The sequence below is a fragment of the Mytilus trossulus genome, chromosome 2 (genome assembly GCF_036588685.1).
Source record: "Mytilus trossulus isolate FHL-02 chromosome 2, PNRI_Mtr1.1.1.hap1, whole genome shotgun sequence".
NCBI classification, from domain to species: Eukaryota; Metazoa; Mollusca; class Bivalvia; order Mytilida; family Mytilidae; genus Mytilus; species Mytilus trossulus.
The window spans coordinates 99,209,787-99,237,154 of record NC_086374.1 but is presented as its reverse complement, the minus strand read 5'-3'; the positions used below and the strand labels follow the sequence as shown (position 1 = coordinate 99,237,154).

At 32.4% G+C, this 27,368-nt stretch overlaps 1 protein-coding gene across 5 annotated transcripts; it reads left to right on the top strand.

The window, feature by feature from the left end:
* Positions 1 to 6,830: 6,830 nt before the first annotated feature.
* Positions 6,831 to 26,483, top strand: LOC134708514 (chromobox protein homolog 1-like). Of its 5 annotated transcripts, none has more exons than XM_063569128.1 (6): positions 6,831 to 6,941; positions 7,449 to 7,533; positions 8,698 to 8,847; positions 9,219 to 9,387; positions 23,516 to 23,616; positions 24,263 to 26,483. In XM_063569128.1, the coding sequence occupies exons 1-6, from the start codon at positions 6,878 to 6,880 to the stop codon at positions 24,411 to 24,413; spliced, it is 720 nt and encodes a 239-aa protein (XP_063425198.1). In that variant the 5' UTR covers positions 6,831 to 6,877; the 3' UTR covers positions 24,414 to 26,483. The 5 variants fall into 5 exon arrangements, with proteins under 5 accessions (XP_063425198.1, XP_063425199.1, XP_063425200.1 ...); XM_063569129.1 differs by having other exon boundaries at positions 6,839 to 6,941; positions 7,406 to 7,533; XM_063569130.1 differs by having other exon boundaries at positions 6,840 to 6,902.
* Positions 26,484 to 27,368: the final 885 nt, after the last annotated feature.

The window sequence follows — 27,368 nt, the reverse complement described above, 5'->3', positions numbered from 1 at the left end:
AATCTACATAGATATAGAAAGATGTGGTGTGAGTGCCAATGAGACAACTCTCCATCCAAATAACAATTTAAAAAGTAAACCATTAAAGTACGGCCTTCAACACGGGGCCTTGGCTCACACCGAACAACAAGCTATAAAGGGCCCCAAAATTACTAGCGTAAAACCATTATATGGTTGTTTTGTGTGACACTTCCCTAATGGCCATTCTATATCTACCCGGGCGATACTCACGATATATATGATACCGCGTATGTTCCGACAAACGAGGTTGCATTTTCAGCTAAATTGTCTGAAATGTGGTTATGTTTTTTTTCACCTTGCATTGGAAGGGGTCACTGAGATATAATGACTATCTAGAACGGGGTATTATAAAAATAATGTTCATGACACTATTGTTTCAGAGTAAGGGTGACTGCTGATGTTTGGTAGCATTAAAACCGTCGTTTAAACCCGCTGTAATTGTTTGCACCCGTCCTAAGCTTGGACAAATAATAGTCCCAGTACTAAGTCAGAAATCTGATATTCAGAAGTTGCATGACGTTTGTTGATGTGGTTCATAAGTATTGTTTCTCGTTTCCGTTTTTTATATGATTTAGACCGTTTGTTGGTTTTCCCGTTTGAATGGTTTTACACTAGTCATTTTGGGGCCCTTTATATCTTGCTGCTCGGTGTGTTCCAAAGCTCGGTGTTGATAATGAAGACCAAACTTTGACCTACTGGGTTAAATTTACTTTTATAAATTGTGACTTGGATGGGGAGTTGTCTCATTGGTACCCATACCTTATGTTTTTATATCTACTAAATTGAAAACAATGTCCAAGCCTATTATTGCGTTGGATATCATAAAAACGCATTTTTTATACGTGTGCATGCTTTAACGAATTTCTTGGTAAATCGGGGTATTAATACAGCACAAACATCATTTTCCAATTACAGACCAAAAACAGTGAAAAGGTATATTCTAACAAAATATAATATGAAAAGTTCAGAAAAAGCTCTCGTCAAAAAATAATTTTTAATTTTATGCCCATTTCATATACTACATGTAATAACCTTTTTACTGAATTTACAACTGCTTCCAAAGATTTGTTAATCAATTATACATAATTTGAATGATCCGAAGGCAGACTTTTTACATCAATTTGTATCATGGAGTCTGTTATAATACTTCATAATTTGATTCTAAATTGTTGAAATCCAGGAGCTTCTGACCTTTCACATTGACCCTATACCAGGGCAACTGGAATTACGTCTCCCGTTCACAAATCCTGGCCTAGGACTATTTTTTATTGGTCTACTGCTGTTAAGATCCATCCAATCATTTTTATATACCATAGACAATTAATTGAGATAATTCGGCATAAAAAATATCAAACTCTGAAACTTAAACTATAAAGTATACACTACATGCTCCAAGTCAGGAACCATTCCATAAGTGCACTTCACAATTATTTCATGTTTTTTAGACCCAAAAGATAAAAAAAAAAACACCTCGCTCCACCCGGCAAAAGATTGTTTCCTACGCCCCCTCTTTCAAATATCCTGGAAACGACCCTATATCTCTGTTGCTCTATCTTAAGTTATACCCGGGACTCTATATACTTGGGCGATTGCAAGAGAACCACGAAAACATCCTCATTTATTACTATCACTGTCAATTTCTAAAAGAAAGTCAAAATATTAGGTCAACTGAACCTTATCTGCTGTATCCTTTATCTCTAGTTCGATTGGATAGATGCGTTCAACAACATTGACACAAATTTTGACTTATTTTGTGAGACTCAGAGAACATCATCTATATAGCGGAAAGTAAAGTTAAAGGATATTACTTACTTTTATCTTTCTGACTAAGAAGTTCCTGTATGAAATCAGCCTCGTGATAATAAAAAAAAACAAGTCGGAAAGAAAAAGGGCAGAAGTGGTTCCTATGGGAATGCAGACAGTCTGTTGACAAACACGTCCTCCAAACGTAACAAATATGTTGTCAATCGTTAAAATGTTAAAAAGAAACAACAGATATTATATCACCGTAAGTATCCGATATATATATTTGAAATATCATTATACACAAACAAGACTGGCCTGAACGATTGGACGACAGTAAATGTAACTACCTTTTTAAAGAAAGGAAATAGATCAAAACTATGCTTTCGGATCGATCCGGCCCCACGTCGATCCGGCCCGAGTCGATCCGTCCCACATCGATCCGGCCCCACGTCGATTCGGCCCAAATGTAAAGTCGATCCGGCCCAAATGTAAAGTCGATCCGCCCAAATGTAAAGTCGATCCGGCCCAAATGTAAAGTTGATCCGGCCCCAACAAAAAATATTTTTATAAGGAACAAAAATATTAAAAATATATACTAGTATATTAATTGTAATTCCTAAATGTGTATGATTTTTATTATAACGTAAAAGGTTTACGGTAAAAAAAAAAAAAAAGGACTTTGAAAAATAGATGAGTATAAAACAACTAGGTTGATAGAGTTTTTATTAAAAGTTTTCAAGATAATTTGGTATAATTATATTAAAACGAATATAAAATAATACGGTACAAGCCGACCCCTGAGCTGATACATACACACTTTATTTATTTTTAAGTTCTCAAAAGGAGTAGGTTCAGTAAGACCCTTTTTTTGGCCCCAACATATAACAGTTTTACAAAATTGTGAAAATGTAATCTTTTAGAAAGAAGAATGCTTCTGCTACATAAATATATATGGGCTGTTTTTCGCAGTACACTGCACATATATCGGGAACTAGCATCATTAAGTCATGCTTAATGATAATAATACATAACATATATATATAAAGGTTGAGGATGAACACGGATGCGGCCACTTTCATTTTTAACAAAAAATATCTGAAAAGCGACGTTTTTTTTCATATTTAATAGATTTTTCATATTTAAACTTGAATAGATGAACCTGCAATTTGAGGCCCAAATCGGCCCTTACCGGACCTACTCCTTTCTCAAATTGAGAAATGTTGTTTGATTTGCCGAATCCTTTCTATAAAAGAGAAGATAGCATGCAGTGGATTTTTAATATCACAATGCTGGCTTTTTCATGTGACCAACATGTTAGACCTCGACATCTATAAAGACCTTGTTGATTATTGTGGTATAAAAAATGTATTTACATTTATTGCACTGATAAGCATAATGTGCTAAAAGTAATAATAAAAATAATAAAATGATGTGCTTCAGGTTTTATGTGTTTTATGTATTGTGCTTGTCTTATATGTATGTCGGAAAAAAGCTCTACAGAGCTAATGTTGTATTGTTATATGTATAACCGACTTTAAATAAATCTTTTATGCTTATGCTAAAGAATTGAAATTGAAATTGATTGCGTAACTTTAATTAATCAGGATTTTATTTAATTAAGTGATTACTAATGGCATTACCTTAGCTCACAATCATCAGACAATTGTTGAATAAACAAACCAATTACAGACTAATGATTTGATTAAACAAGTCATTATGACGAGTAAATGTTATAGGTTCCATCGGACTGTAAATATTCATTTAGCTATTCTGTGAATGAAGTTTTGACATCTTTCGCCTCTCTTTTATATTTACAGTTGAAGAAATAAGCAAGTATTTAGATGACTTTAATAGCAACTTATGTATACCTGTAATCAGCAAGGTTTTGACAACGCTACCCAACAAATTACTTTTTAACAGACTCCTTCGTAGAATAAATCTCTTAGAGTCAGAGAGAAAATCCACGTATGACTGAAGTCTATAGGCAAAAGAATGTACTATAGAAAAGGGACAAGTCCGCATTTGTACATTAATCTAGCGCATCGAGGGGCATAATGCTTGGACCGTTTATGTTCCTTTTTTTTCTATCAAAGACATATATATATATATATAGGTATTGGCATGCAATCTTCAGTTATAGATTATTTGCAGATGATAGCCTAATATTATGTAGCTGTTAATATATCAACGAACCATTGTCTGCAATTCTAGCGGGACATGACCATCATAGTCAACTGGACCAATAAATGGCAAATGGTATGTAATGCCTCCAAATGTTTTAGACCGCGTATAATAACTGGATGACAACAAATAATCTGCCAATATGAAACTAAGGGCCACAGCCTTTGAAAAGTCGATCACAATCCATAGTGAAGTTATCTATAACACTTTACCAATGAATTTGACAAAAACATTGAACAGTTACTTGCTACATTAAATTTTTCACATGTTTGGGAAAATCATTATACTATTTCAAAAAGGAGTTTATTACATTCACTTCATACCAAACTTAATGATATATATCTTTATATTTAAAGGAAACGGGTTTTTTTGTGATGATAAATCATTGCACGGTAATAAGATCAGAACATATAGAAAGCTTACAGAAAATTATAAATTGGAAAACTATTGTTAAATATTGATAGAAAAGTAATAGCTCTAGTCATTCGCACAAGAAAGTTCGTCACACAAAACACTCTGTAGAAGAAATAATTTGTCCTTTGTGACTGTTAGAAGTAGAAGATAAACTTCATTTATCTTTAAAATGTATAAAACTAGATACAATTAGAGAACAATTGTTTTCCAAAATTAGTGAAATAGTTCCTCCTCCTTTTTTTTTTTTTTTTTTTAAATATGACTAATGAAGGATCATGAAGCAATATTTTTTTTCTATACGTGTGCCGAGACTGATATAATTAGAATTATTGTAAAATTCATAAACGACATGTACAATTATAGAGTACTAAAAAGCTTTGTGGTACGTACCACCTCCTTTCAAAGATAATATACATTTATTACAATTGTAACAATATTTTCGTTTAACACTGGAGCGGATATCATTTTAAATATACAATGCCTGTTTATGATAAATGTGGCCAGATAGATGCTTGAATGTTTATGCATACGTATAACCAATGTTTGTTGTCTTGGTATCCATCCAGTATAATTTTGGATTTTAAACCCATAAAATATCTTATCTTAAAGATAAGATATCTCTGAAATGACCGAAAACATCGATCGGAAATATCCCTACAGAGTAAAAAAAAAACTGACATTGGGCTTTATACAGCGAACTTAAATGTCCGATGAATATAAAACGTCAGTCATGTGTATCCCTAGTAAGATGATCCATTCTAGAATACGTTAGCAGTGACAGTGACCATCCTCTTCAAAAACACATATATATATACATAAACTAGAAACGTCCCACATGCAGAAAAGCAGTCATATTCACCAATATAATCCTACCAATATCTGTTTACATTTCTACATCCAGTTACAATTCTTTGAAATCCACCTTCAATACGATATTGAACAACAAAACTCAAATAATGACAGAATAAAAGCATAAAAATGATTTCTTGATAAAAGTGCAATACGACTCGAGAACTTATGCTTTTACATACATGATTAATTTGAAATGTAAAATTCCCGTCAAAATGTTTATCAATATCTATTTAAGGAATGACTGTAAGATTTGTTCTGTCTATGAAGAAATAACATAAAAAATTTGGTGTACACTGAATAACGCGCGTAGCGGTTTATTTACAGTGTGCACCACATTTTTTATGTTATTTCGAATAGACAGAAAAAATATTACAGTCATTGGCTTATAATTTAATTCTATATTCCTTTTTAAACCGTAGAAAACCATGAAAAAAACGTTGATGACGTCACGGTCACATGATTAAATTATGTCTATGGGCTCATAACAAAATAATGTCAGCCAATCAGAATACGCGTTACGTCCAAAATTAAATTATAGACGTATAGATGCTTTTCTGTTGGACATAATATAAAGCCTAAGGTTAGTATACTAGTCCCATCTTTCAGTATGTATCAACATAAGGCTATCTTCTAGATCTATTGATATTTATTTTGGTGATCTACAAAATCTCGACTCTTGATTTGTTCCAACCGACATAAAGTTGTTTTTAAATGATTTATACCATGGTGCGTAATAAATGAATAAATAAGCTTCATTAAGAGTCGGCAGACAGGCGGTATAAAATCAAAGACAACCTTTGATAAGCTCTTATGAGCTTTTAACCGGAATACAAGACATTTCATTTATTATTTTAGTTTCCTGTGTATAATTCGGAGTTTAGTATGACGTCCATTAACACTGAACGTATATGCATATCCCGGATGCGGGAGTTCTCGATGCATTGCAGTGGCGGGTCCAGGAATTTTTAGAGGAGGAGGCCCACTGACTGCTTAAGAAGGGACTCACTCCAGTCTAGTCCAAATAATTATGACGTCTGGCAATTAAGGCTATTTTAGAAAAAAAAATTAAAACAGCCTTACTAGACGTCATAATTCATATTTGGACTAACTCCAGTCATGCTTCAGTGATTCCCGCTATATAACTCAACCAAATTTTTCCATCAAAAGAGGGGCCCGCCAAAAAAAAATTGCACAGGACAAAAAGTGTGCACTTCATGATAACATGTAGTGGTATTAATAAGCAGAATGCATGATACTTCAAGTGAGACTAGTCTTTGATTTAATGCTAAAAGCATAATAGGTGGTTTAGTTTTCTTTCTATCACTATAACTAATTGAAAATATATTTTCACTTTTATTATCTCACAAAAACAAGGAAAAAACGTATTTTTTAGTCTAGTGAGGAGAGGAGGAACTGTTATGATCCTAGCTGTGAGAAGACTTAATGAGGTGTCGAAGTGACTAAAACACAAATTCAGAACGCACCTTAATTTGAGGTAATTTTAGAATCCTAAAAATTAAATAAAATAAAATGCATACATATGAATAAAAAAGACTCAATTTTTAAAAGACTTTGCATGATTAAAAGTTAAACAAAATTAATATTATGACAAAACGATAACAAAGAATATTTGAAGAGTTTCCCGCGTGATCTTTTAGAGCACATGCGCATAATCCCAAATTCACCGGGTAAACTTGATACAAATTATTTTGCGCATACAATTGCAGGTAAAAACAGATGCATGCACTTACGATAACTTTATTTATGATATAAGCTAAACTTTAACGTGGAATTATATTGCATGTCATTGGGTATGAGATGATAAATACAAACAATAAGAAAATAACGTGTACATAATGAAGTGAAAAACACAAAATGGCGCCCAAACATGATGTTGGAGTAAAAACACATTGCAAAACACAATGTTTGTCCAATGCTTCAGTTTGTAATTAAATTTTTCGAAATAGTTTTGAAATTTAAATGTTTTAATTTACGTAAAACTTAATTACTCCAAAAATACTGTCTACATTTTGTTCTTTTTGACATTTGAAGGGAAGAAAGGTATCTTTATGCATGTTCACCCTAAACATTGTGATTGTTCATGAATTTCGTGTGTCTCTCTATGTTTACATTGACCTTGCTGAAGGCTGTTATTCAATATTTTGTTTTTTTGAATGTTTTGTCTTCATAGAAAGAAAAAGTAATGGAACTTGACACTATACCCCCTCTTGCAGGAACGAATCGCCTCAACACCAGTGCAACTACTACAAATCCTAAAATACAGGCAGACAGGATGATGACTGATGGTGTAATGAATAGGTAAACAGCTCAGAAATTGACCTTTTCTACATTTTGCTCCTACTAACGGGAGCTTATGATTTAGACGTGACGGTGATGAATCTAAAGTTTGTCTGTGACTTGATGAATCATTGCAGTTTGTCTGACCAGACCCTGAAACTGTTGGAAAACTTCTTGAATGCATCATTGCTATGTTCCAGTGAAAGGAATGAAGTAAAGCTTGCTAGTAAGAAGTCAGAAAAGGTGTTCTGATGTACAACCTGACAGCAAAGAATATTTTGAATACTGGAAGTTACAAAACATCTGTGCTGATTTCCGTTTTGATTTGAATTATTGCATTCAAAATCACTTTTATATTGAATCAATTTATGGAGATTTTATATTGTACAAATGTTTAACATCTGAATGGTACTGAATTGAGTTTGTTACAAATTTTGTCTTCTATTGGAATAAAGACCAGGGGCAGGGGGCATGCAGATCAGGTCGTCTGTTCTTGTAAGCACTCTAGATCTGAAGCCTACATTTCTGTATGGATTTTCATTATTTCATAAAGAGGTTTATATGAACAACAACCCGAAACACATTCCAAAATCAGTGCCTATCAACTTCAGAAATTTAGCCTCTACACCAATGGCTTCCTGATACAGAACATATTTTCATTTAAGCAAAACTTTTGACTCAGCAAATCTTTGATATGAAAACTAAGCAACCTGTACAATAGTTTCTTACAGAATACATAAATTGATAATATCCTGCAAATTAATGAATTAAACATATAAAACATCTGTTGTGATTTGTGGTTAATATTTAGTGGTAGCCAGTTTAAGGTTATGGTCATGTAACAGAATACATAAAATATTGTAACTTCAAATATCAACTAGTGAAAGAAGAATCAATCATGTTGTTATTGAACTTAAAAAAAAAAGAAACTAATCAAAATTTATTGTAACAGTTTATAATTCATAACAAGTTGTATCATTTAATACCTAATTCTAATGAACCGAAATAATTCAAAGGTTTTGAAATCTTTCTTAAATATCTAGTCGCCAATTATATATATTTTAAAATTATTATAAATATAAAAAACAGTTCAAAGTGATTTAGGACACCATTAATTCAGGTATCTTAGTTTTAATATAACAGAATGTGCATGTATTATACACATAATCTGTTTCTGTGTTTCAGGCCAAAAATGGCATCAAAAGACAAAGATGCAGCTGAAGATATGGAGGATGGTGAAGAAGAGGAGGAAGAATATACAGTGGAAAAAGTGCAGGATTCAAGGATGAAAAATGGGAAAAAAGAATACTTACTCAAATGGAAAGGATATCCAGAGTAAATGTTTTTTTTAAAAATTAGATAAGACTTTTCTACCCAACATACTCAGACCAATATCATCCCCTTTTCCAATTCAATAAGATTTTAGGTCAAATAAAAGTATATGTCTGACAGTCATAATGTGTGGTTCCAGTTACCAGACCAACCCTAGAACTTTTTTAATTTCTGAAGAAAAGATTTTATTAGGCTTGTGCATTTGAATTATAATCTCCAAGTCTTCGAAAACATTTATTTTAATATTCTTTGAAAGTTTATTTAAACTGAATAGTGGAGGACCATTTGAAAAAAAGAGAGGGGAAACTCTTTAAATTTATAGTATTTTGTGGTCAAAGGTTCTTTTGCATGACATGTCTCCATTAATATTTCAGTTCAGAAAATACATGGGAACCGATGGAAAATCTAGACTGTCCTGATCTCATAGAGGAGTTTGAAGAAAAGAAAAAGAAGAAAGATTTGGAAAAGAAAAGAAAGTCAACCAATGGACCAGATGAGGGAGCAGCAAAAAAGAAAAAGAAAGTGGCTGATGCCAAATCAACGGTAAGGAGGGTTGGGAGGTGTTAAAACATTCATTGACATCACTCTCATTTTATCAATTTTAGTTTTGCCTCAGGGCTGTTCCAGAAAAAAATGGGTTTGGAAGGCATTGATATAACTATGTATGAGTAATGGGTTTCAAAATAGGTTTTACAATTTTTATACGACCGCAAATTTTTTCAAAGGAAGGTTGGTATTGATTTTGGGAGTTTTGGTCCCAACATTTTAGGAATTAGGGGCCAAAAAGGGCCCAAATAAGCATTTTCTTGGTTTTCTCACTTTAACTTTAGTTTAAGTTAATAGAACTCTATGAAATTTTGACACAAGGTTTATGACCACAAAAGAAAGGTTGGGAGTTTTGGTTTCAACAGTGTAGGAATTAGGGGCCACAAAAGGGCCCAAATAAGCATTATTCTTGGTTTTTGCACAATAACTTTAGTTTAAGTAAATAGAAAATAATGAAATTTAAACACAATGTTTATGACCACAAAAGGAAGGTTGGTATTGATTTTGGGAGTTTAGGTCACAACAGTTTAGGAATTAGGGGCCAAAAAGGGACCCAAATAAGCATTTTTCTTGGTTTTTGCACCATAACTTTAGTATAAGTAAATAGAAATCTATGAAATTTAAACACAAGGTTTATGACCATAAAAGGAAGGTTGGTAATGATTTTGGGAGTTTTGGTCCCAACAGTTTAGGAATAAGGGGCCCAAAGGGTCCAAAATTAAACTTTGTTTGAGGTCCAAAGGGTCCAAAATTAAACTTCGTTTGATTTTGACAAAAAATTAATCGTTTGGGTTCTTTGATATGCTGAATCTAAAAATGTCAAGGGGTACAATCAAAATCACGTGATGGATATACACACACCGGAAGTAACAGTCGAGCAGACTGCTTGAAAGGTAAGTAGCCGTATTTACTTGTTTATATCAATAAAATTTAATAAATAAGGTAGTGCACCGAATGTCGGATACTATCTAGTTTTGAAATACACAATTATCCTTGCTGGAAAGCGTGCAGTTAATGCTACCACTTCGACACAGTTCCAAAATTTCACCAGATAACACACACACCTCATATGTTTTTATAACAAAATTTCTGAAAAGTAGATGTTATGGGAGTTTTTAGTGGAAAAAGAATGCATTTTTTAATTCATCATCTTTAATTTTGATTTAATCAATCAAATAATTACGACAAATGGTCGTTTGACAGGAGAACAGCAGATGTTCACAAATGATACCACACACGCACCATTTATTTAACGGATAACACACACACACACAAACCGAAACTGAAGGTATGTACAAAGTTTCAAGCAAAGTCAAATGAAGTATTTTACTACATTATACTAAAAACATAAGAACAATTTAATATAAGCCTTAACCTATATAACATTTTAATTGAAAAGATCTCTCATCGCTTTAATTTTCTTATATGTCGCGCGGTGTATCTTATAAAACCTGGTTAGAGGTCTTAAAAATTTATACAAGTAAACTCGGAATGGTGTTCTGTTCGACAAATTATTTTGAAGCTTTCACGACCTTGATTGTTTATCGAATGTTAATCGAAGGGACTTAACACATTTGGCGAACAGGTTTGATTAACATACAGAACCGAAATCATCTCATTTGCATATCAATATAAATACATAAATTTCAGTTTTCCTACCGTAAAAGGGCTTTATAGCCAGTCATAGACTCATAAACTCATGAAGACAACCACTTAGTACGAACTGCATGTCATGATGATTGTTTGTTTTTAAGTTCTTTGCGATTAATAGCTTAAATAATGTGTGTGTGTTATCCGTTGTTTTTTTCGGTGTGTGTGGTATCATTTTTGAAAATTGGATTTTCGACAATAAACCAAGCGTTTATCGTAAAAAATGTATTGTATAAATCAATAGTAGCGGTGTTGAATTGAGACACGCATTTATTTTGCCAAACAAATCATTAAGAAAACAATTTTATGAAATTTTGATTAAAAATATTCAAAGTGTGTGGTTATCCGTTGAAAAAAAATTGAGTGTGTGTGTTATCCGTCGAAAATTTGGAACTGTGTCGAAGTGTTTGCAATAACTACACGCTTTCTAGCAAAAACAATTGTGTATTTTAAAACTACATACTATCCGACATTCGGTGTGCCAACTTATTAATCAAAATTTAATTGATATAAACAAGAACATGCAGCTACTAACCTTTCAAGCGGCAAGCAGCATTTAGAGCAAATCTGACATGGGTAAAATTATTCATCAGGTCAAGATCTATCTGCCCTGAATTTTTCAGGTGAATCAGACAACCCGCTGTTAGGTTGCTGCCCCTGAATTGGCAATTTTTAGGAAATTTTGCTGTTTTTGGTTATTATCTTGAATATTATTATAGATAGAGATAAACTGTAAACAGCAATAATGTTCAGCAAAGTAAGATCTACAAATAAATTAACATGACTGAAATGGTCAGTTGACCTCTTTAGGAGTTATTGCCCTTTATAGTCAATTTTTAACAATTTTGTAAATCTTAGTTATCTTTTACAAAAATCTTCTCTGATACTACGTGGCCAAATTAACAAAAGGCCACAATCATCATTTGGGTATCTAGTTTAAAAAATGTGTGGCGTGACCCGGTCAACTAACCATGATGGCCGCCACAGTTAAAAATAGAACATGGGGGGTAAAATTCAGTTTTTGGCTTATAACTCAAAAACCAAAGCATTTAAAGCAAATCTGACATAAAGTAAAATTGTTTATTAAGTGAAAATATATCTGCCCTGAAATTTTCAGATGAATCAGACAACCTGTTGTCTGGTGGCTGCCCCTGAACTGGTAATTTTAAGGAAATTTTGCTGTTTTCGGTTATTATCTTGAATATAATTATAGAAAGAGATAAACTTTAAAATACAATAAATGTTGGCATAGTAAGATCTATAAATAAGTCAACATGACCGAAATTGTCAGTTGACCCCTTTAAGAGTTATTGCCCTTTATAGTCGAGTTTTAACCATTTTTTTCGTAAATCTTAGTAATCTTTTACAAAAATCTTCTCTGAAACTACTGGGCCAAGTAAATTATAGATAGAGATAATTGTAAGCAGCTAGAATGTTCAGTAAATTAAGATTAACAAACACATCACCATCACCAAAACACAATTTTGTCATGAATCCATCTACATCCTTTGTTTAATATTCACAAAAACCAAGGTGAGCGACACATTTCTAAACAGAGATAAGTCATTTCTTAGCTCACCTGGCTCGAAGGGCCAAGTGAGCTTTTCTCATCACTTTGCGTCCGTCGTCCGTCGTCGTTAACTTTTACAAAAATCTTCTCCTCTGAAACTACTGGGCCAAATCAAACCAAACTTGGCCACAATCATCATTAGGGTATCTAGTTTAAAAAATGTGTGGCGTGACCCGTTCAACCAACCAAGATGGCCTCACGGTTAAAAATAGAACATAGGGGTAAAATGCAGTTTTTGGCTTATAACTCAAAAACCAAAGCATTTAGAGCAAATCTGACATGGATTAAAAATGTTTATCAGGTCAAGATCTATCTGCCATGAAATTTTCAGATGAATCGGTCAATCGGTTGTTGGGTTGCTGCCCCTGAATTGGTAATTTTGAGGAAATTTTGCTGTTTTTGGTTATTATCTTGAATGTTATTATAGATAGAGATAAACTGTAAACAGCAATAATGTTCAGCTAAGTAAGATCTACAAATAAGTCAACATGATTAAAAGGTCAGTTGCCTCGTTTAGGAGTTATTGCCCTTTATAGTAAATTTTTAACCATTTTTCGTAAATTAAAGTCATCTTTTACAAAAATCTTCTCCTCTGAAACTACTGGGCCAAATTAATCCAAACTTGGCCACAATCATCTTTGGGGTATCTAGTTTAAAAAATGTGTGGCGTGAGCTGGTCAACCAACCAAGATGGCCGCCACAGCTAAAAATAGAACATAGGGGTAAAATTCAGTTTTTGGCTTATAACTCAAAAACCAAAGCATTAAGAACAAATCTGACAGGAATATAATTGTTTATCAGGTCAAGATCTAACTGCCCTGAAATTTTCAGATGAATCGGACAACCCATTGTTGGGTTGCTGCCACTGAATTGGTAATTTTAAGGAAATTTTGCTGTTTTTGGTTATTATCTTGAATATTATTATAGATAAAGATGAACTGTAAACAGCAATAATGTTCAGCAAAGTAAGATCTATAAATAAGTCAACATGACCGAAATGGTCAATTGACCCCTTAAGGAGTTATTGTCCTTTATAGTCAATTTTTAACAATTTTCATAAAATTTGTAAATTTTTAATTAACATTTCCACTGATACTACTGGGCTAAGTTCATTATAGATAGAGATAATTGTAAGCAGCAAGACTGTTTAGTAAAGTAAGATTTAAAAACACATCACCATCAACAAAACACAATTTTGTCATGAATCCATCTGCTTCCTTTGTTTAATATTCACATATACCAAGGTGAGCGACACAGGCTCTTTAGAGCCTCTAGTTTAAAGAAATTCTTTATTTAATTGTTTGAAAAAATTGTGCCATGTTGTTTGTAATAACTAATTTTCTGAATGATATATGGACCATAATTTGGTATTCGTCCTTTGGTTTCTTTTTGTATCCTTTTTAGCTCACCTGGCCAAGTGAGCTTTTCTCATCACTTGGCGTCCGTCGTCGTTAACTTTTACAAAAATCTTCTCCTCTGAAACTGCTGGGCCAAATTAATCCAAACTTGGCCATAATCATCATTGGGGTATCTACTTTAAAAATTGTGTGGTGTGACCCCCGCCAACCTACCAAGATGGCCGCCAAGGCTAAAAATAGAACATAGGGGTAAAATGCAGTTTTTGGCTTATAACTCAAAAACCAAAGCATTTAGAGCAAATCTGATTGATGTAAAAATGTTCATCAGGTCAAGATCTATCTGCCCTGAAATTTTCAGATGAATCAGACAACCTGAATTGGTAATTTTAGGGAAATTTTGCTGTTTTTGGTTATTATCTTGAATATTATTATAGATAGAGATAAACTGTTAACAACAATAATGTTCAGCAAAGTAAGATCTACAAATAAGTCAACATAATCATAGTGGTCAGTTGACCCCTTTAGGAGTTATTGCCCTTTATAGTCAATTTTTAACCATTTTTCGTAAATCTTAGTAATCTTTTACAAAAATCTTCTTCTCTGAAACTACCAGGCCAAATTTAAACAAACTTGGCCGCAATCATCATTGGGGTACATAGTTTAAAAAATGTGTGGCGTGACCCGGCCAACCAACCAAGATGGCCGCCACGGCTAAAAATAGAACATAGGGGTAAAATTCAGTTTTTGGCTTATAACTCAAAAACCAAAGCATTTAGAGCAAATCTAACAGGGAGTAAAAATGTTTATCAGGTCAAGATCTATCTGCCATGAAATTTTCAGATGGAATGGACAAACCGCTGTTTGTTTGATGCCCCTGAATTAGTCATTTTTAGCTTGGTCAAGTGAGCTTTTCTCATCACTTGGCGTCCGTCGTCTGTCGTCCGTAAACTTTTACAAAAATCTTCTCCTTTGAAACTACTGGGCCAAATTTAACCAAACTTGGCCATAATCATCATTGGGGTATCTAGTTTAAAAAATGTGTCCGGTGACCCCGCCAAGCAACCAAGATGGCTGCCATGGCTAAAAATAGAACATAGGGGTAAAATGCAGTTTTTGGCTTATAACTCAAAAACCAAAGCATTTAGAGCAAATCTGACATGGGGTAAAATTGTTTATCAGGTCAAGATCTATCTGCCCTGACATTTTCAGATGAATCTGACAACCCGTTGTTAGGTTGCTGCCCCTGAATTGGTTATTTTAAGGAAATTTGGCAGTTTTTGGTTATTATCTTGAATACTATTATAGATAGAGATAAACTGTAAACAGCAATAATGTACAGCAAAGTAAAACCTACAAATAAGTCAACATGACCAAAATTGTCAGTCAACCCCTTAAGGAGTTATTGCCCTTTATAGCCAATTTTTAACAATTTTTCGTCAGTTTTTGTAACTTGTACAAAAATCTTCTTCTCTGAAACTACATAGCCAAATTAAACCAAACTTGGCCATAATTATCATTGTGGTATATAGTTTAAAAAATGTGTCCGATGACACCGCCTTCCAAACAAAATGGCCGACATGTCTAAAATTAGAACATAGTGGTAAAATGCAGTTTTTAGCTCACCTGGCCCGAAGGGCCAAGTGAGCTTTTCCCATCACTTTGCGTCCGGCGTCCGGCGTCCGTCGTCCGTCGTCTGTCGTCCGGCGTACGGCGTCGTTGTTAACTTTTACAAAAATCTTCTCCTCTGAAACTACTGGGCCAAATTGAACCAAACTTGGCCACAATCATCATTGGGGTATCTAGTTTAAAAAATGTGTGGCGTGACCCGGTCAACCAACCAAGATGGCCGCCACGGCTAAAAATAGAACATAGGGGTAAAATGCAGTTTTTGGCTTATAACTCAAAAACCAAAGCATTTAGAGGAAATCTGACATGGGGTAAAAATGTTTATCAGGTCGAGATCTATCTGCCCTGAAATTTTCAGATGAATTGGTCAACCCGTTGTTGGGTTGCTGCCCCTGAATTGGTAATTTTGTGGAAATTTTGCAGTTTTTGGTTATTATCTTGAATATTATTATAGATAGAGATAAACTGTAAACAGCAATAATGTTCAGCAAAGTTAGATTTACAAATAAGTCATAATGACCGAAATGGTCAGTTGACCCGTTTAGGAGTTATTGCCCTTTATAGTCAATTTTTAACCATTTTTCGTAAATCTTAGTTATCTTTTTACAAAAATCTTCTCCTCTGAAACTACTGGGCCAAATTAATCCAGACTTGGCAACAATCATCTTTGGGGTATCTAGTTTTAAAAATGTGTCCTGTGACCCGACTATCAAATCAAGATGGCCGCCACAGCTAAAAATAGAACATAGGGGTAAAATGCAGTTTTTGGCTTATAACTCAAAAACCAAAGCATTTATAGCAAATCCGACACGGGGTAAAATTATTTATCAGATCAAGATCTATCTGCCTTACAATTTTCAGATGAATCTGACAACCCATTGTTGGGTTGCTGCCCTGAATCGATAATTTTAAGGAAATTTTGCTGTTTTTATACGACCGCAAATTTTGAAAAAATTTTCGTCGTATATTGCTATCACGTTGGCGTCGTCGTCGTCGTCGTCGTCGTCGTCGTCAGTCGTCGTCGTCGTCGTCGTCGTCGTCCGAATACTTTTAGTTTTCGCACTCTAACTTTAGTAAAAGTGAATAGAAATCTATGAAATTTTAACACAAGGTTTATGACCATAAAAGGAAGCCTGGTATTGATTTTGGGAGTTTTGGTCCCAACATTTTAGGAATTAGGGGCCAAAAAGGGCCCAAATAAGCAATTTCTTGGTTTTCGCACTATAACTTTAGTTTAAGTTAATAGAAATCTATGAAATTTTGACACAAGGTTGATGACCACAAAAGAAAGGTTGGGATTGATTTTGGGAGTTTTGGTTTCAACAGTTTAGGAATTAGGGGCCAAAAAAGGGCCCAAATAAGCATTATTCTTAGTTTTCGCACAATAACTTTAGTTAAAGTAAATAGAAATCAATGAAATTTAAACACAATGTTTATGGCCACATAAGGAAGGTTGGTATTGATTTTGGGAGTTTTGGTCCCAACAGTTAAGGAAAAAGGGGCCCAAAGGGTCCAAAATTAAACTTTGTTTGATTTCTTCAAAATTGAATAATTGGGGTTCTTTAATATGCCGAATCTAACTGTGTATGTAGGTTCTTAATTTTTGGTCCCGTTTTCAAATTGGTCTACATTAAGGTCCAAAGGGTCCAAAATTAAACTTAGTTTGATTTTAACAAAAATTGAAACCTTGGGGTTCTTTGATATGCTGAATCTAAAAATGTACTTAGATTTTTGATTATTGGCCCAGTTTTCAAGTTGGCCCAAATCGAGGTCCAAAATTAAACATAGTTTGATTTCATCAAAAATTGAATAATTGGGGTTCTTTGATATGCCAAATCTAACTGTGTATGTAGATTCTTAATTTTTGGTCCAGTTTTAAAATTGGTCTAAATTAAAGTGCAAAGGGTCCAAAATTAAACTAAGTTTGATTTTAACAAAAATTAAATTCTTGGGCCTCTTTGATATGCTGAATCTAAACATGTACTTAGATTTTTGATTATGGGCCCAGTTTTCAAGTTGGTCCAAATCAGGATCTAAAATTATTATATTAAGTATTGTGCAATAGCAAGTCTTTTCAATTGCGCACAGTATTGTGCAATGGCAAGAAATATCTAATTTCACAATATTGTGAAATTGCAAATTTTTTTTTAATTAAGAGTTATCTTTCTTTGTCCAGTATAGTAAGCAAGAAATATCTGCAAGAATTTTTTTTTTAATTGGAGTTATCTTTCTTTGTCCAGAATCAACTTAAATCTTTGTTATATACAATATACAATGTATATTCACTTTTTACTACCAACTGATAAATTTAAATAATCTTTACCATTCAGTGATAACAAGCAGTTTTTTTACATCTTAATATTTTATGATGTATTTAAATGAGTAGTAATTGTTGCAAACTCCATAAGAATATTTTAATTGAAGTTAGTTTTGGAATAAGGGAAAAGGGGATGTGATTAAAAAATTGGGTTCAATTTTTCTCATTTGAAATTTCATAAATAAAAAGAAAATTTCTTCAAACATTTTTTTGAGAGGATTAATATTCAACAGCATAGTGAATTGCTCTTAGAGGAAACAAAAATTTTAAGTTCATTTGAATACATTCATTCTGTGTCAGAAACCTATGCTGTGTCAACTATTTAATCACAATCCAAATTTAGAGCGGAATCCAGCTTGAATGTTGTGTCAATACTTGCCCCAACCGTTCAGGGTTCAACCTCTGCGGTCGTATAAAGCTACGCCCTGCGGAGCATCTGGTTGGTTATTATCTTGAATATAATTATAGATAGAGATAAACTGTAAAAAGCAATAATGTTCAGCAAAGTAAGATTTACAAATAAGTCAACATTACCGAAATCGTCAATTGACCCCCTAAGGAGTTATTGTTATTTATAGTCAATTTTTAACAATTTTCATAAAATTTGTAAATTTTATTAACATTTTCCACTGAAACTACTGGGCCAAGTTCATTATAGATAGAGATAAATGTAAGCAGCAAGACTGTTTAGTAAAGTAAGATTTACAAACACATCACCATCACCAAAACACAATTTTGTCATGAATCCATCTGCTTCCTTTGTTTAATATTCACATAGACCAAGGTGAGCGACACAGGCTCTTTGGAGCCTCTAGTTGATTTATATCTTTAAAAGTAAGACATTTAGGGCAAATCTTTCAAGATTTAAATGTCAATCAGAATAAGATCTATCCCCTCACAAATTTTCAGATGAATCTTACAATTAGTTGTTGGGTTGCTGCCCTAAAATTGGTAATTTTAAGGAAATTTGGCAGTTTTTGGTTATTATCTTGAATACTATTATAGATAGAAATAAACTGTAAACAGTAATTTTGTTCAGCAAAGTAAGATCTACAAATAAGTCAACATGATAAAAATTGTAAGAGTACCCCTTAAGGAGTAATTGCCCTTTATAGTCAATTTTTAACAAATTTTCGTCAGTTTTTGTAACTTGTACAAAAATCTTCTTCTCTGAAACTACATGGCCAAATTAAACCAAACTTGGCCATAATTATCATTGTGGTATATAGTTTAAAAAATGTGTCCGATGACACCGCCTTCCAAACAAAATGGCCGACATGTCTAAAATTAGAACATAGTGGTAAAATGCAGTTTTTGATTTATATCTTTAAAAGTAAGACATTTAGGGCAAATCTTTCAAGATTTAAATGTCAATCAGAATAAGATCTATCCCCTCACAAATTTTCAGATGAATCTGATAACTCATTGTTGGGTTGCTGCCCTAAAATTGGTAATTTTAAGGAAATATCGCAGTTTTTGGTTATTATCTTGAATACAATTATAGATAGAGATAAACTGTAAACAGCAATTTTGTTCAGCAAAGTAAGATCTACAAATAAGTCAAAAATGATAAAAATTGTAAGAGTACCCCTTAAGGAGTTATTGCCCTTTATAGTCAATTTTGAACAACTTTTCGTCATTTTTGTAACTTGAAATCTTCTTTTCTAAAATTATGGGCCTTATTAAACTAAATGTGGCCACAATCATTACTATGGTATCTATTTAAAAAAAGTGTATAATGACCCTACCTACTAATCAAGATGATTGACATCAGTAAATACAGTAACAGGTGAGCGACACAGGCTCTTGAGAGCCTCTAGTTAGGAAATTTCGCCGTTTTTAGTTATTATCTTGAATATTATTATAGATAGAGATAAACTGTAAAGAGCAACAATGTACAGCAAAGTAAGACTTAAAAATAAGTCAACATGACCTAAATGGTCAATTGACCCCATAAGGAGTTATTGCCCTTTAAAGTCAATTTTTAACAATTTTCATAAAATTTGTAAATTTTAATTAACATTTTCGACTGAAACTCTTAGGCCAAGTTCAATATAGATAGAATGTTTGTAAGCAGCAAGAATGTTCAGTAAAGTAAGATGTACAAACACATCACCATCACCAAAACACAATTTTGTCATGAATTAAAATGCGTCCTTTGTTTAATATTCACACAGACCAAGGTGAGCGACACAGGCTCTTTGGAGCCTCTAGTTTATAAGTTCTAAAATTTTATATTTTATTTTGTGGGTTGTGTTGGTGTTAGAATAGTATGAATGGAACAATTGAGTTTTTCGAGAAAAAATTAATACATTTTGATTCACCGTTTATGTGATATGAAACCAAACAGGAAACCAATCTTTATTTTCTTTATTTTGCACAATATAATTCAAAAGGCATAAATAAACACCATTACTAGTGTTACTTGCTTCATGTTAATATTTAAAATCTATTTTCAATGTTATATTAAAGTTTTTTTTAAACCTAACAGGAAACCATAAGAAACCGAAAGCATTTTTTTTGTTTTATTTTATTGCAAAATCTGCTTAAAATAATCTGAACAGTATACTTTTTCGTAAAATCCATCTTAAATGTAATAGTATTATAAAACTCCTAAATATGTGCTTGTTTTGAAAACAATTAGTACAATTTATTCAGAATTTTCCATATTTTCTTCATTGATACAGGATACCATAATCATTGTATCTTGATGTTTAAGCCAAAAAAATGTATTTATATTTGGTTTTGATATTCCAGTTATATACAATTTATTCCAAATCATTGGCAATGTAACATTCTTTAAATCCAGTAAAGAAAATAACTTTTAACTTGGAATTAAAATCTTTAAAATAGGCACAATGTGATACTTGTGACCTGTACACCATCTACATGGTTTCCACATTTTAACCTACTTTAGTGGGCTAAAATCAATAAAGTACTTCCTTTCAAGTCATGCATGGTAAAAGTTTACTTCTCCTTTGATAAGTGTTTGCAGAACATGAATAAAAAATATTAATTAAAAACTGTGACAAAGATTCCAACTTTACATTCCAAGTGTAACGGTATATTAACATGTATTTTTTATTAAATTATATTTATTCACCTAAAATATCCAGTAATATTTACTGCTGAAGTTAAGTCAATCCAACGAGCATTGGTACAATGATAAGAGACATAATTTCGATTGATTTTTCCAAGGACTCTTCATGTCATTATCGGGAAACGAAGTGTGTTCTAATGTCTGTCAAATATGAAATCGATTTTGTCAAGTCATTGGGCATTTATTTTCACACAGGATCGTATGTAACATTATGCACATAGGAAAAATAACAGACCACCGGCGCAATCTCTTTGACAATTGTATTTTCCTCTTTTAAACAAGACGAAACAAGTCTATAGATTATGTTTGCTAACATCCCGTTGGAAACAAAAACAATGTTTAGACCTAGTATTTCGTGCATCCGGCCGTAATGGCGTTATCACATGTTAGTCACATGTTTCACGTATGACCACAAATGATTAGAACTTAAGTACAAAAACAATTTTAATAAATAACTGGACTTCTGTTTCATGTGAAATGTAACGCATAACGATAACGTAATTTTCTTACTTAATCATTACGAAGATCAAAACAAGAATGTAAATCATCTCGGATTTACCTGTTTGAACATCTCGCGAGATATTTGCATATTGTTTTTAAGAATTCTATTACAACAAAGCAGATTACATCATCTAAACATTGCGTTACGAAATCGGACACAAAAATCACGCCACTGTTCTTACATCTGCTACATAAATACTTATAGTTCTCGGCATTTTCTTCTCACTATTCTTATTGGTCGATGTTCTTTGTTATTTGAAAGCAAAAATTACGAATTTGCCGTTGACGATTATCTTTAAATCAGTCAGCGTTATGCTCTTCGGAAGCAAAAAGTAATGCGAGAAACAACACAAAAATACTGTTGTAGAATCTTTGAAATTCGTATATTTTAAAAAAATTTCTAGGGAAGAGTAGCATACACTTGTATGTTGATAAAAATAATGGCATCTTTAGATGAAGTTACAACTTTTCTTACAGTAATTCACATTTTATCACTTTTCTATAGTTATAGGAAACGGAGCCCAATAGCAAATTATGGTCCATATATATATTTATCGCTATTTTGTGCATTTTTCCTTTGATCTTTTTTTGTGATAATTTTCATATCATGCTTCTTGTTTGATATGGAAAAATTATCGCTAGAAACTAAGGAGGCCATGTGGTGTTGCTAACGAAATTGACATTGAAATTACAAACGTTGTCATAGGTAAAATAGCGATAAACAGATTATCATTGGTCATCTCAACTCAATTGCTTTTCTCACTTTCTCTGTACCAGCTCAAGTGAGAAAATCAATCTCATTGAGATATTCAACGATAATCTATAAATATAAATATTATTAAGTGAAATCCTTTGATTATTAAGGTATATATTTCATTACATTACATTGTGTATATAAAAGTTGTTTACACTTTATAGATAAGTTACAAATCTCTATATTTTTTCTTTCATTTGTCACAAACTAATAGTTTGTGACAAATAAAAGAAAAATATTTGGAACTATTAATTATATTTGATTATAATTTGAAAAAAGATACACATTGTATTACATCATATCTAATTTTAGAGAACTATTAATCATATCTCATGTTATGCTTGAAAATATTGATTGATAATTGGTATATAGTTTTATCATGACAAGTTCCGGATCAAGTTCAAATTTTTGTTTTGGTCTGATAATTTTTTGCATGTTATGGTCCTTGGACTTGAAAAATTCACTCATGTAATCAGTTATTCATCCTGTGTTTAGTCATGCTTACATATAATGACTTAATAAAAAAATTCAGTGTCCACTAATTGCTAACATCATTTACTGAGCACATCTGTTTTGTCCTGTATTGCCTTTTAGCACAGCAGAGGTAGAAATGGTCTTTCCTAGGTTAAACTTGTAGAGTATGACCATTGAAACAGAATGAACCAGGACATTTCTAAGACAAACTGCATATTAAACTTAACTTTGCCAAGCAATGCATGCTTTGAAAACTTGTGTGAGAACCAGTGATTCAATGAATAAACACAAATGTTTGATTAATATCTTTCTTAAAACATGCCCTTTTCATATTTTAATATCAAATGTTAAATGCCCCTTTTCACGATTAGCACACTGCCCTTTTGAAATCCTGGCTGGAACACTGATTTCCATGATACTAAAAGGTCCATGGGGCAATACTGAACTTGTGTAGTCATTCTAACTTTTAAATGACCAAATTTGTTAATGCTGACCCATTGAAGAAAGATTTTTTTAATAAGACAAAATATGTTGCAATGTGTTGGCATTTCATCAAGAAAGAGTTGCAACAATAAGGAAAAAGTGATGCAATGAAAGACTTGCAAATTTGAATTGAAAACCTAAAAAACAGGAAAGAAAAGTTCTTGTGATGTAACTGTAATTCCTTACATTAGCCATGAAATGCACGCCTATAATATAACAAATGCACAACTTAAAAAAAAAACATTCACCAAGGGTTATTTAATCAAACTTTTATTGGTTTATTTTTTAATAGGAAGAGGATAACAAACCACGAGGCTTTGACAGAGGGCTACAACCAGAAAGAATTATAGGTGCAACAGACAGTTCTGGGGAACTCATGTTCTTAATGAAATGGTATGGCTTTAGTAATAAGAAAATTAGACAACTTTCAAAAAATATATCTTTTCCGGTTTTAAAATCTATATTTAAACTGCCTTGGTCTAGTGGAAGCATGCTTGCCACATTGGTCTGATGCGTCAACAGGTCAATGCTAAGATTTTAGATATTGGTTTTTGTTACTTCTCCCAATAAAGAGTACATACAAATCAGTCTGAATAATGTGTCTTTGTGGGAAGAGTTGCTTTTACATGTGAACAAAAAATTCACACACAAACACATTAACTTGGCAGCAATTGCTTTTACCGTCCTAAAGGCTTTGATTTTTATTTGTGAAAAGTATGAATACCATTTATGGCATGTGTCATAGGAGCCTTTTGTTTAAAAAGTAGAAATGTGCACATTGTCCTTTAATTAGTACAAACTCCTGAATACCAGATGTTAAAAAAAACGTGACAGAAAAGATAATATGTATTCACTAATCACATGTTAGATAAAATGCAATGCAATGGACTGATATGGGGATGAACAAGCAGTTGTGCATATGATTGATTATTTTATATTAATATAAAGATTATATATATATATATATATATATAGATATAACATCTCACTTGTAAAACTCACAAATATGTATTTAAAATTTGCACAATTTATTTCACAGGAAAGACAGTGATGAAGCAGATTTAGTGCCAGCACGACAAGCAAATGTTAAATGTCCACAGATTGTAATAGCATTTTATGAAGAGAGACTTACGTGGCATACACATAATGATAATGAAGATGAAGATAACAAAGACGACTCTAAATCATAAGGCTATACTATCTTGTTCATTAAAGTAGGGGATCAGAACATCTCTCGTCAACCAGCATATTTTGCACATACTTTAGTGCTGTTTTTACATTCAGGTTTTTAAATACTTGTATGTGAGCTGTGGTTGTGGTAGCAACAAAAAAAAAGTTGGAATTTTGAAATTATTGAAAAAGTTATTATTAATTAAGAACCTTTAGTTATAGTTTGAACTTCAATTTTTATGGGCATGAAAAAATAACAGGTTCAAGAAATTTTGAATGAATTTGAGTAGAAAGTATTATCAGTCTATATATACTCTACCACAACCAAGAACTGATTAAATCATGTTTTTTTATATTGTAAATATTTAAACATTGTAATTAAGTCATTATCATCAATCGTTCATCATTTAGTTCATCAGGATATATCACCCTCATTGAAAGAAATTCGAAAGCTACAGTGTGTTTTATAATTTTGTTTTAATGCAAAGATTTCTGCATGATAAAATACTATAGGTCAATATTTCTTCAGTATGCCAGATTTTGAGATTTTAAGAAATAATGTCTTGAACAAGAGTTAGGTTTAACTTATATTCAGACTTGTCTCTCATAGATCATAGCTACAAAAAGTAAAATCATCAATCAAAGATGAATGCATGTACTAAGAACCCTAGATAGTTTAAAGTCTGTTTTATGACTAATTTAACATGGGAATCTATGACTAGACATTATTTTGAGTAAGTTGTTTAATAAGAAAATGCTTACTTGGGAGTGTGAACATGTAGTTTAACACTAGGATTGAAAGCTTTCGTTTATCATTATACAAATTATACATATTAAAACATAAAAGATCAAATAGAATGGTGTTTCGCTTGGAGTAGCCATTAAGACCACTTTCATGGGGTATCATGGTCCGAGTGGCTCTTATTATAGTAAGAAATATTGAAGATCTCTTGAACAGACTCCATTGGCTCATCTGGTTTATATTGAGACATATGCCTATCTGATAAGACTCACTTTCATATCAAACTTGCAAGACATCCCCTGAATGTTTTCTCAATAATTGTTTGAAATGCATGAAAGTAAGTTATTTTAAAAATGTATATTTCATTTCTTGTTGTACACACTGTTGATCGAATTTGTCTTGTATTTCTATGTACTGTGAAAATATGGCCATGCCTTTTTAAAAATGTAAAGAAGCCTCTCAATAGCCAATATCTCTTGAACATGGCATAGTGAATTGTAAAATCAGTTTACAAAAAAAAGATGAAAGTATGTAGAAAAATACCTAGAGTTTTTGTTGAAATAGAAATATCAAACACTTCAGTTTTTTGTGATTCTGAAATTATTTTTTTAAATATTAATAGATATTATCTTATTGCTATTCCATCAATGAATGCCAGAGGGAAGAACAGGAATTTTTATTATTTGACATCGGTCTTTGGTCAATTACGGTTGTATGTCCTTGAAACAGATAAATTACTCAAGGCATATTGGTTGTGGGGTGATTTTTGTAGTCTTTCCCCAACTCCTGCATCTTCCAGGCCCAATTAAATGGAACAGTCCATGTTTGCAAGCCATTTGCCTTACAAAGAATAAAAAATAAAGACCTTCATTATCAGAGGTTAAAAAAATATTTGATTACAAACAAATTTTGATAGAATCTTAGTTACTGTCCTTTTAAGAAGTCAAAAACACCATGGTTTGTTTTAGACGAGTACATTTATAAAACAATAAACAAAATCAGTGTTTTTATACTTCTTCAGTTACAAGAGAAGTTGTAGACATGCATTCACTTCTACAAGTCATTATTGTAATAAATGTATATTATCCTTAAGAAAACTAAAATTTTGTTAGAATTCTAATGCAGTGGATCTATATCCAAATGATCTCAAAACTGCTTTTAAATGATGTATTTGTGAGGCAGTTGTTATTGAAAAATTGTATTTTTAACAAATTTTGATCAGGTGTACGTTTTTAACTATGCTTTCAGTTCCATTAACCATCTTTGCTTGATTAGGCAATAGATGAGTCGGTATCATCAGTGGACTTAGAGTTAAAACAGAGAATTTTAATAAAATGTCTTTTATCTAGTATTTCTTTGTTAATGACTGATAATATGTAATATATTTTTTAATTTGTTTGTTGTCTTTCCTGTGACAAAAGTGACTATGGGGAGATGGCATAAAGTATTTTGGGTAAAGGATGCATGAAAAGTAGTAATAAACCCTACCTTCAATGACCTTACTGACTTGGTATCTAAATCTTCCAAGGTACTTTTGAGATACACAAAAAATAGTGCATTGATGATCATAACATCCTAACCATGAACACATTCAGAAATTTGTCAATTATTTATATGCTCAGATATTCAAGTTCCAAAATGATGGTATGTTTGAATAAATTAACACAACTTGTTCAAGGAGCAGTTCTGAAAATATCAACAATGCCATCATTTCAGAAATCTATAAAATTTGAGTTGTCTTCCTTTTTCCATAATTGTAGTTAAATCAACTTCAACCATACAAATCCAACTGATAAATTATCCAACTGATAAATTAGAGCAATCTTTACCTTTCAGTGCTCACAAGCAATTTTATTTTCAGAAGGTAGGAGACCTGGATTTTTATACCTTGTATACATGTTCCTTATGTGATGGAAGTTTCTTGTCCCATTATGTTTATTGTCCTTGACCTCATTTTCATTGTTAAGCGACTGCCTTTTGTCACTGACAATTTGTCTCTCCTTGACAGACCAGTATGCGGTTTCCAATGGTGGCAGCGTCAACAATGTAATAGTTTGTGATTAAAACTCTAGCCTGAGGAACCAACTAGTGGTAGGACTTATATTTAATATAGATGTATTGGCATTGGCACACCTCATTACCATGGCGATTATTTGGCCCAACCCCCTCGGTCATAGTCTTAGACATCCAAACTGTTGTTTAGTTTTCATGTATTAGTTTGTGAATAGATTAG

Coding starts and splice junctions, on each gene's coding strand:
- LOC134708514 (XM_063569128.1), top strand. CDS start 6,878: ATGCGCATAATCCCAAATTCACCGGGTAAACTTGATACAAATTATTTT. Junction 6,942..7,448: donor TTTTGCGCATACAATTGCAG/GTAAAAACAGAT, acceptor CCCCTCTTGCAG/GAACGAATCGCCTCAACACC. Junction 8,848..9,218: donor AAATGGAAAGGATATCCAGA/GTAAATGTTTTT, acceptor TTAATATTTCAG/TTCAGAAAATACATGGGAAC.